Source organism: Chinchilla lanigera, unplaced genomic scaffold (genome assembly GCF_000276665.1).
Source record: "Chinchilla lanigera isolate Chin_1 unplaced genomic scaffold, ChiLan1.0 scaffold00002, whole genome shotgun sequence".
NCBI lineage: Eukaryota > Metazoa > Chordata > Mammalia > Rodentia > Chinchillidae > Chinchilla > Chinchilla lanigera.
In genome coordinates this window covers 57,800,577-57,811,368 of record NW_004955403.1, presented here as the reverse complement: position 1 = coordinate 57,811,368, position 10,792 = coordinate 57,800,577, and the positions used below count along the sequence as shown (strand labels likewise).

The 10,792-nt window shown below is 60.3% G+C and overlaps 1 protein-coding gene across 1 annotated transcript in view; it reads left to right on the top strand.

Moving 5' to 3' along the window:
- Kbtbd11 (kelch repeat and BTB (POZ) domain containing 11) overlaps positions 1 to 10,792 on the top strand; it is a gene marked incomplete in the record, with an annotated part of 22,421 nt that overhangs the window by 7,298 nt on the left and 4,331 nt on the right. The window contains 1 exon segment of the mRNA XM_013515002.1: positions 9,817 to 10,792. Coding sequence (XP_013370456.1) covers positions 10,212 to 10,792 — 581 coding nt within the window.

Genomic DNA, 10,792 nt, shown 5'->3' with positions numbered 1-10,792 from the left:
CCGGGGCCGGGGCCAGGGCTGCGGTTCGGGTTAGGGCCGCGGCCGGGGACGGGGACTGGGATGGGGCCGGGGACGGGGACGGGGACGGGGACGGGGACGGGGCGCCATCTCGGCGCGGGCCGAGGAGCCCGCCGCATGCCAATGAGGAGCGAGCGAGCCCAGGCCCCCACACCCCGCCTCGCTCCGGGCCTCCCCAGCGGTCCCGCCCCGGAACCTGGAACTCCCGCGTGCCGGGCTAAGGGACTGAAACAGTGTAGCGCCGCAGGCAGCCCTGACCCAGTCCGCGCCCTGGCGCTCTCGGCACCCTCTGCCTCCCGCCGGCAGCAGTTGCTGGGCTGGGGGTTAGGAGCTCGGGGTGTCCGGAGCCCCTCAGCCTCCTGCCCCAGCCCGCAGCGGCTGTTACTAGAATCGCCCCTGCCCTGCATGGTGGAGCCTGAGACACCCGGCGCGCCCGCACCTCTTGGTACCCCCGGGCCTAGCACACAGTCTCCACGGGATAAAAAGTCTTCGCTGCCTTCAGGCCATTTGTGGGGAGCTGGCCATCAGGGAGCCAGGAGCACAGAGGGAAACGCGATTTTGCTTACGTGTTTTCGGCATTCTTGGCCTCAGGCAGGCAGAGAACAGGCCTCGTCTGGGTCTCAGAGCACAGCCCCTCCTGCGGCGTGGTGCGTGTGCTGGCCTCTGGCGTGGCCCTGAGGCGGCCCTCGGAGCACTTTGCCCAGAGAGGGTGCAGGACCTGGGGGTGACCTGGAGGTGGGTTGGGGTTCACCTCAACAACTCTGATCCGCCACTCTTTTCTGACACAGCTTCATGTGTTCAGCATAGGTTGTGACAGTGGCTTGGGGAAGCCAAAGGGGTTCTCTCTCCTGCAGTCTAGTTTCCTGTATTTCCAGGTCTTTTCGGGGTTCTGAAAGCCCCCCTGGTGGTGGGTGCCTCGGTTTGAGATCACATTTCAGTGCTTCCTGAATACCAACAGCAAGGATGGCTCAGAAACTACTGCTTCCTGCAAGCCTGGAAGCACTTAGGGGCTGTGTGCCCCTGAGCCCCTGGGGGACTGTATGTCACAAGCCCAGCCATGCATGTCCGTTGCGGTCAGCAGACACGGATGCTCTGCCCTGAGGCTCCTCAGTGGTCTTGAATGTCTCATTTCTTTTGGAATTACTGTGATTACACTGAAGTTATACTACTGGTACCCAGCATGTTTGCAAATACTGAGCAGTGAACGTCTTTTAGAATAGAACTAAAACTTTTCAGAGCTTACCTTTGGCCAGCAACTGGGTTCCTGCAGAAAAGGCCCACAACTGAAAAGGAAGCCACTCGTGTGCCCATAGCACTCACCTGCCCAGCAGTCCGAAGTCCTGGCGGAATAGCTGTCTCCGGAAGGCCCAGGCCTGGATTCAGGGAAGCAGCTGCTTCGCTTGAGGCGGGGAATTCGCACCCATGCACCCGCGCTGACGTGGTGGGGACCTCTCGGCTGCTCCATGACCCTCAGCTCAGCAGGGTCCTGGAGCCAGGCTTCTGCGTGGTGAGTCTCTGTGGACGAGGACTGCGTTCTGCAGAAGCAGAGGAGGTGGAAGCCGGGCCACCTTCTGTGATGAGCCTGTCGTGTCCCCTGCGGTCACGGGCTGCCTGGCGAGAAGGACAGGGACCTGCGCTGGCTGCATCATCCCCGCTCCTCCGCACCATGGGAAGAGTGTGTGGAATGGAACGTTCCACAGGGCATCTCTGCCACCGCCTCTGCCTCTGAACACAGCCTGCCACCGCGGCCCTGGGACACCAGGTTCCCACCCTGCATGGGTCAGTGCTCAGTGCCCCTGAGGTGCCCTCATCCTCTGTGCTGCCAGACTCGGCTGTGGTCTGGGCCTTGTGCGGGACATGGGGTGAGGGAGCCTCCTGCAGTGCCCGGCCTTCTCAGATGCCACTCCTGCTGCGGGTGTGGACGCTGTCCACGGGGGCTACATGGGGCCTCACCCCAGCCCCTGAGGGGCCACCCCTTACCCCAGACTGGTCAGGGCTCCCTGAGCAGCGGAACCAGTGGCTGTGTATGTGTGCATGTGTGCCTGTGTGTGCGTACCTGTGTGCATGCCTGTGTGCAGAAGGAGAGACAGACTGTGGCTGCTTGACTGGCTGATTGTGGGTTTAAGGAGTCGGCTCCTGCAGTGGTGGTGGAGCAGGTCCGGGTCTGCAGGCCAGGCGGCTGCGGAAGCCAGGTGCCATGGGGTATGAGCAGCTTGCCCCCTCGAAGACTCATCTGGAGGCGTTATCCCATGAGAGGTGCTGGGTGCCGTGGCACTAAGAGGGACACGCGTCTCTCCTGTGCAGGGTGCGTTGGGCCTGTTCCCCACCTGGACGGACTGCCAAGACAGCGGGTACCCCTGCGGTTCACCTCCTTTGCGCCACACCTGCCCTTCTGGAGTGGCAGCATGAAGCTCTCACCAGAATCAAGCAGATGCTGGCGCCGTGCCCTGGAGTCCAGCCTGCAGATGGAGCCCGCGTAAATCCCTTTGCTTGTAAGGGAGCGTTTCCGGTGTTTGGGTGCAGCAGCAGAGGACACACCAGGAAGAGCTGGTGCTGCAGGGGGAGTCTACCGCCCTCTGGGGACCGAATTCCGTCCTCAGTGTCTTGGTGTTTTCCTGTTAAAGCCATCACCTGATTGCATGAGGCCCACCCCTGCTTTACCCAGTCTGCTGCTTTTAATGTTAATCTCATCTAAAATAACAACAGCGCTTCACAGTGACACGCAAATTGTACTCTGACAAAGTATCTGGGGACAGCGGCCTCTCACAGTGGACAGGTAGAGGCGGGAGACAAGGGACCAATGACAGGCGCCAGCCCATAGCAGTCCTGACCTGAGGCAGCTGATCAGTCTGGGACTGAGGCCCTGGGCTCCTGGGCTCCTGGGTCCACCCTCTGAGCCCCTCCTCCTCCACCATGGCAGTGCCTTTGTTTACCGCAGGGCATTTTTCTGGGCGATGCTACCTGGAGAACATGGTGTGTGCTCTGTGGGACCTGGGCTGATGGTGCCGCAGCCTGCGCTGTCACCTTGCACTACCCTGGGCTCAGGGGCTCTGCCGGATTCATGCTGCAGACAGAGGCTCCCCCAGATCTCACCCGAACAGCTCCTTCCCTGGCCTTAGCAGGCTGCTGTGGAAACAGCTTTTCAGTTCCTGAAAGTCCTGTGTTTGCTGAGAGCTGCAGCTGGGCCTTGGTGGCCTCTTTCCCACCACGTCAAGTAACCTGGAGTCCTAGCGGAGGACCTGCCCGCCAGAGTAGGACACGGCCTTTGTCCTGAAGCCTGCCTGGGAAGGTTTGTTTTCAGTCCCGCATGGCCTGACTCCTGTCGCTGTAAGGTGTTCTCTGTGGGCCTAGGAGTGATCACAGAGCAAAAACCTGCAGTAGTGACAGCCACAAATCAGAGTGAACCACGGGGGAAATTGCCTGGTCACAGAGGTTGGCAGCGTGGGGAGCCTGGAGCAAGGCGGCAGCCCTGGGGAACCACAGTGAGAGCCCTCGCTTGTGCACGGTCCTCCCTAGCCCTAACACAGAGGGCTGGGCACACTTAGAAGCAGGGTCGGAGTCTCCCTTAACCCCCAAGGACACCTGGCCCGAGGGGACTTGGGGCCCAGCTGGAGAGCTGGCAGAGAAGTGGGGGACGCAGGACCCAGGCAGAGCCCTGCTCATCCAGGGGCAGCCAGTGCCTGGGGTGGGGCTTGGTCAGGAGGGTGTAAGCCCCCAGGATCAGTGGAGATCTCTGCGGCCACTTGTGGCCCGAGTTCATGTCCCTGCCACCTGCCAACAGAGCCACGCCTGGGCCTGTGCTTTCCTGAGTCTCAGCCAGAGGCCCTGCTGCAGTTTGCCGGGGCAGGGCAGGACATGCGCGTGGTCTGTGGCCACCTGTGTATAACATCAGAAGCCCCTTGGAGGACTGCCGCCCCCAGACCCCGCCGTGGTGGGGCTGCTCTCTGGCAGGAGGCGTGGCACTGGGCACGCCCTCCAGGTGGCCTTTCAGCTGGGGGCACTGGGGGCAGTGGTCCTGGCCCTGGGGTATTTACACACAGTGGAGTATTCTGCTAGAAAGAAGGACAAGCTCGAGGCATCTGTAGGAAAATAGTTGGGCCTTGAGACCATAATGTCAAATGAAGTAAATCAGACACATGAGCTGAAATATTACATGGCTTCTCCCGTATGAGAAATGCAAAATGTAAATAAAGAGCAAAATAAAGATAAAATCTTTTGCAGCTGGGAATGGGAGTAAGACACGGAGGGAGCGGAGAGGGGGCAAAGCATGTAAATGGCGTGATGTGGTAACTGCAAACTGGAAACCTTCGCCCCTTCCAGACTGTTTGGAACTTAGCTTGGCACTGAGGCCTGACCCAGTCGTCAGCAGTGGTGCACACCGTCCGGAAGCAGCTCATGCACTCCGTGTGCACGACAGCACGCGGCCATCCTGGTCCACCCTGGGACCCATCGGCCACACCTGCATGCTGACAGAGTCCTGAGCATCTGCTGCTGAGCACTGGCCTGGCCCGAGCTGGGAAGCTGGGGTGTCTGTGGGGGCCCCTGCCTGCTCAGCCCAGGAAGCTTGCACTACTGACTACAGCTTGTGGTCTTTGGCAGGACTTGTAGCCTGGCTGTCAGGGGAGTCCCAAAACACTGATTTTCAGTCAAGCCAGCCCACGGTGATGGCTTGGACATGGACCTCACAGACATTTGATGATGGTGGCATAATTTGTGTGCCACCCCGGAGGCCTTGGTGACCCAGATGTGATCTGAGCCTTCATCTTTACGTCTGGCTGTGTGATTGATCTCGAGCCCGAGCCCAGGAAGGGCGGGTGCTTCTGATTCAGAGCCCTCTGGGTCTCGCTCTGGGCCACACTCAGAAACTTAGAGCATGGCTCGCAGGGTGGGGCACAGAGACACGTGATTCATCTCCTCCGTGCCATCCTTCCGTATGTCGGAGTCTGACTGCAGTGAGGGCCGTGGCTTTGTGACCAAAACGTGGCCGGCAGAGCTGCCTTGCTTTGCTCCTTCTGTAGGCCAGGCAGAGTGTTTGCTTCCTGAAGAGCAACTCTCCCACCTCCTCTGCTCCCCGGGGCAGCCCTGGGTGTCACCATCAGCAGTAACAGGAAGCCTGGGCATCACCAGGCCTGGTACCATGGCGGGCGTGGGCCAGGTGTGTGCTGCTGAGTCCTGTGGTTCTCACCAGGGTAGGGCTGGAGCTCACACCCATCCCCATGGCTGTGGACCTGGTCCTCAGGGCAACTTCACTGGGATGGCCTCTCCCTACAGGACAGAGCAAGGGGTGCTGAGGAGCCATCACCATCTCCGATCTACAGATAACTGGCAAGTAGCTGCTGGACTGGGGCCTCCAAGCTGGGGCTGAGGACAGTCAGGTCTGCACATGCCTGACACAGAGGGCATGCTGCTGACATGGGGACAGGCCCACGGGTGCTCCCATGACACACCCTTGTCAGCAGGATCCAGAGTGCAGAGACCGTGCGTAACTTCCTTGCCAGGATTCCAGCAGGAGGCATCTGACCACAAAGCCCGCCCTGCACTGACCTCTGCACGAGCCTGTGCACGGTGTTCTCCTAGTGTTTGGGTCTTCAGCAATCTGGCCTTTCCCGTCCTTCACCCAGGTGAGCTGTCCAGGATTCCTGGCCTGGCTTGGACCCTCCCTGCAAGCAGAGCATGAGGACATTCCCGAGCCCAGCAGGGGCTCTGCCGGTGGACCCTATTACAAGGCAGGCGTTTGGAGACAAGAATGACAAGCAACTGCGGGACTCCTGCACCCAGGAGAAAGCAAGTGTTGCGTGCACCTCCCCAGTTCACTGAGGACCGTTGTGGGGAGCAGAACTGACCTAGGAGACTGAGGGGTCAGGGGTTGGAGGGTGGGCATCCAGAGATGAAGGCAACCCAGAGATGTCCTGAGACCTCAGGGCAGGGCTGTAAGAACGTCTGCACACAGCTCTGCTTGGGGACACTCTCAGTGTCCTCAAGGGAGCTGCTTCCCACGCACACCCTTCAGTAAACTCGGAGAAGGCAGTGGTGGGGCGGTCAGTGACTCGGATCTCACCCGTCTCTGAATGGGCTGAGGGAAGGCCCCTGCCCAGCAGCGTGGCTTCCAGGCCCGGTGTGGACACGGAGGAACACAGGGGCCTGACGAAGTCAGCCTCAGCGTTAAGTCCCAGCCTATCCCGGCTCAGACTCCTTCATCAGCAGCAGGTGGGAAGACGGGAGACTGTGCCCCGGGTCGGGGGAGCACTAATCAATGTCCCCAGTTAAGGGTGGACGCCCCTTCTCATTTAATCACTCAGCACAGGACCCCCAGACACCCACTCTGTTTCTAACTGCGCTGAAAATGCTCCCCAAAGTGGTGGTGGGCGCCTTTGCTCAGTGCAGTCTCCCTGCCAAGCTGTCTCTCACCTCCAGGGCCTGACCCAAAGAGGCTGTGTCCCTGGTCCCCAGAACCAGCTGGGTCCTAGCGGGGTGTGGGTCATGTCAAAATGTGCAGCGCTTCCTCCTGGCTGGCCTGGGACTGTGGCCTCCTGGACTGTGTCACGTCCTCCGAAACTGTGTTCTGGGCTCTGGTGTGCAGGGCAGGTGGGAACCGGTGGCAGGTCCCCTCACCAGGCTCTGGGTCCCCTCCTGGGCCGCTGTGCACACGGCAGCACTGGCTGCTTCTCTTTGGGCCAGCACTTGGTGCACAGCTGAGTGCAAACTGCACAGAAGCAGCGGTCCTGAGCGTCCTCAAAAGTTTCCTTTTTGTGGTAGTGGGGATTGAACTCAGGGCTGTGTACATCATCTAGGCAAGCACTCAGTCACTGAGCTACACCACCAGTCCCTTGCAGGTTTCTAAGACTAGGTTTTCTTTTGTTTTCCACATGATTATTGTATTTTCTTTTGCAACCTCCTAATGTATTGGCTCATGACTACATAAATTCTGGGGGCTGGGATCTGTGCGGGGGGTGGGGGGCAGCACCATGCCCACGTGTCCCCGGGGAAGGCTGGCCTCAAAGCACCTGCGTCACAGGTCCACGCAAGCTTCCCAAGTCTGCTGACTTTTAAGTCTCGTGCTCTACCGACTGAGCTGGCTGGGCACCCCTTGCTAACTTTTAAGAATTCGGCTGCTACAACTATTTGAAAGGGAAATTATTTTTAGCAACTGGTGTTAGTATAATGGAGTATGACATTTAATTCTGAATATGCTAATATCCACATCAAATATATAAGCTAATGTGCATGTAAGGAAAGGATATACTAGTCTTATGTTTTTAATTCACATGAAAAGTGAAGAAATGGGAACTTTAAGAAACTTTTTTGTTCAGGCATTTTATATAAAGCCCAGAAGAAACGTCTGTTCTGCAGCAGGAAATGCCACGCACGTTACATTCGTTGCAGTGGCTCTGACAGTCCCTCCCTGCAGTGTAGAAGGGAGCCCGCCCCTGCTCCCAGCAACGGGGGTGCTAGAGTCCTGACTTACCAACCCCGAAAGTGGTGCTGGGACACAGTGAGGCTCACTTAGGGAGAAAACCCTCCCCAGTGCTATGGCCAGCCCGGGAGTCTCGTCACAGCACATAACGGGATGGGCAGAACCTCTTGGGGAACTGACCCTGGAGCCAGCCGCAGGACGGGGAGCCCTCTGGAAGTCCCTGGCTCCCTGTCGGGCCTCAGCAGAGCAGTTGACGTCTCAGGACTGTCTGATAGAAAGCACTGCTGTTTTGTTCTGTGTTTAAGTCCTACATAAAGCTGCTGTGGCTTAGGGGTAATAAGGAGCATGGTTATTTCAAGTATTCTTGGTGTAGCTGCACTGCAGGGTCAGAGCTCGCTGTGGAGCACGGCTGGACATGGGACATGGAGGGGCAGGGGCAGGCCGATCTCCATACCTATGGGGATGTGAGCTACATGGTGGGTGACTCGTCTGTCCATGCTGAGCTATAGTCACTAACAGGAGAAGAGGGGTCATTATAACCTTGGGCAGCCTCATCCTGCCTGGACAGTCTCTTTGGGGCAGTGGAGACACCCAAGCAGCAGCCACTCCCAGCACCCGGAAACAGCTTTCAGAAGTGCAATGCTGCCCCAAGGAGGGACACTTGCCGCATGGCCCTCAGGCCTGCACGTGGTCACTGCAGATCTTGTGCCGTGCCTGACACGGGTGTGTCCACTACCAGCTCCGCTCTAGTGTGGCAGACAGGCCCTGTTCGTCTGCTGGGCGACTGAGTGCAGAAGGTCCCTGTCGGGTCTCAGGAACGGCTTTCCTGGGTCAGCCCCGGGGAGACTGCGCAAGTGGGCCGTGCCCAGCCCACCGGATGCTGTAAAGCCACACCTCTGCTGGACCACGCTTCAGGACAGCAGTGTGAGCATGGGCTGCTTTGGGAGGTAGCTGAGCTCTGCCTGCCCTTCCTCCCTGAGTGGCAGTGATGCCAGCTCTGTGCCAGATGTCCTTCCTGGACGGCAGCCCTTCCTAGGCTCCACCTGCGCCCGGCAGCCCTGGACACAGCTCTCATGCAGCTTGTTCGGTAGGGACAACGGAAAACGTCCCTGCTGAGCGCTCCCACCGAGTACATGCTCACGCTGTCACCCGGGTGCTCTCACCAGGGTGCCTGCGGGCGGTGGTCCAGGGCTAAGCCTGCGCCTCATCTCCCACATGCATGCTCACATCCTTGTGCTGTGGGTCAGAGTCCCCCTGCCACTGAGGCTGGACAGGGCCCCGTCGGGTCAGTCACAGCTGAGTCCACAAACCAGGGTGTCGGGCCATGTTCAGCATCTTTGTGCCTAGCATTAGAGTCTGAAGGACCTGAGCACACAGCGTGGCTGAAGACAGCAGCAGGCAGGGAGGGCGGGAACTGAACTCGTCCTCCCCTTCCAGCCTGAAGACAGCACTCCCTGCTGAGAGTACCGAGGAAGCTTTCCCTGCAGCGCCGCAGCAGCGGGGTGGGACACTTCCTGTAGCTTCACGCTGGGCGTTCTTGGGGCCTAGAGTCGCATCACGGGAAGTAAACAGCGGATGAGGGAAGGCCCTGAGCACGGCTTGTCTGCCTTGCCTGAGGTGGACACACGTTCCCTGTGAGGACGATGTGCCCCAGCCCCTGTGCTCTCTGCAGGTCAGGTGGCCGCCCGCGCCTGCCCGCTAGCAGACATTCTGTCAGGTGGCGTGTGGTTCCCCAGTTCCCCGCTGAGCGCCTCTGCCTGCCTGTGCTCCCTCTCCAGTGTGGCTTTTCTTCTTCGAGGTCTAGGCAGTTGGGTGATGGTTTCTCTGAGGTTCTCAGAGATGCGGTTCCAAGAAGCACCAGATGGGCACAGGGTCTGCAGCCCCTGGGGTCCTCGCTGAGGTGGGCGGCAGTGAGCGGTCCTGCGCCTCCCACAGACGCTTGTGACCGAGTCAGAGCAGGCTGGGTCGGAGAGCCTGGAAGGCCTCCCGTATGACAGACCACCCAGCCCAGCTGTGCCCAACGCGGAGGAGTCCCTGCTCCACCTAGTGGCCTGCTCTAGGAAAATGTGAAGCTCCTGATGTCTGGCTGCTTCGGACCCACAGAACTAGCGATTCCGTTCAGCTCCACCTGGGTCTTTAAGGCCATGTTTGGGAACGCCTCTTGCTTGAACCGGGCTGTCCTTCCTAGTCCCCTGCACTTGGAGAGGAAAAGGGAGGGGACACTACAGACAGCTCTGCAGCAGCGAGAACGCATCATGCCCTTGACCACCAGAACTGGACTGCGCTCTGGAACCAGGGTGGGGGCCTTGGTAGCTATACCGACACCACATCCACAAGCCCAGGGAACAATGCAAATTCAAACCTCTTTTTTCTCCTACAAACAGGAAGAAGAACATGAATGATTCGGAAACGCTGCTGCCTGACACAGGAAGTCAGGAAGGCTGATAGATGAGGAGGGCTGCAGAGCTGTGCAGAGATCGCTTCCTGACACCACCTGGCTGGTGCAGTATGGGCTTCCCCAGGTGACCGGCGCGGGTGCCCGCGGCCAGAGCCCAGGACACGGGTGGTGCCCTCCTGCTGACCTTTGCCTTAACGCGAATGAAATCACAAGGAACAGGGCTGTGCTGCCAGCCCTGTGCACACACCCGCAGGGCGCGCCCTCCTCCAAGGACGGGAGGCTGCGCAGGCGAGAAAAAAGTGCGGACAGAAGTGAAATCTGATCGTGTGCCAGGAAAGCGTGTGAGTTTTGAGACTCCGCAGCGGCAAGGCTCGGCCAGCCATGGAGAACTCAGTGGCCTGCGTCCTCTACCCCGGAGAGGACCGCGCGCGCGGGGCTCCGGGAGAGGGCAGCCTGCCGCCGCAGGACGTTGCTGCAGGGGAGGGCTCTGCGTCTCTGTCCCCGTCGCCGGCACAGACTCCCTGCAGCCTGCGCGCGTCCCTGTGTTTCAGCTCCGGGGACGAGTCCCCGCCGCAGTCGAGCGCCGCCGCCGCGCAGGACGCCGCGGCCTCCCCGCCCTCGCGCGTGGTGCAGACGCAGTGGGCGGCCAGCGGTGTGGGCGCCGCGTCCCCGGGGGAGCGCGCGACCCCGGAGGACACCGCGTCGCTGGAGGAGCCTGTGTCGCAGGAGGATCCCGTGTCCCCGGAGGATCCCGCGCGCCCGGAAGAGCTCGTGTCCCCGCAGGACTCCGTGCCCCAGGAGGAGCCTGTGACCCCCGAGGAGCGCGCGCGCCGGGAAGAGCCCGCGGCGTCCCTAGAGGAGCTCGGGGAGCCCCCGCCCGTGCCCCCCGGCGTCGGGGCCCCGCACGGGGAGCCGGACCTGGTGCTCGAGGTGTGCGGCTGCCGGCTGCGCGCGCACAAGGC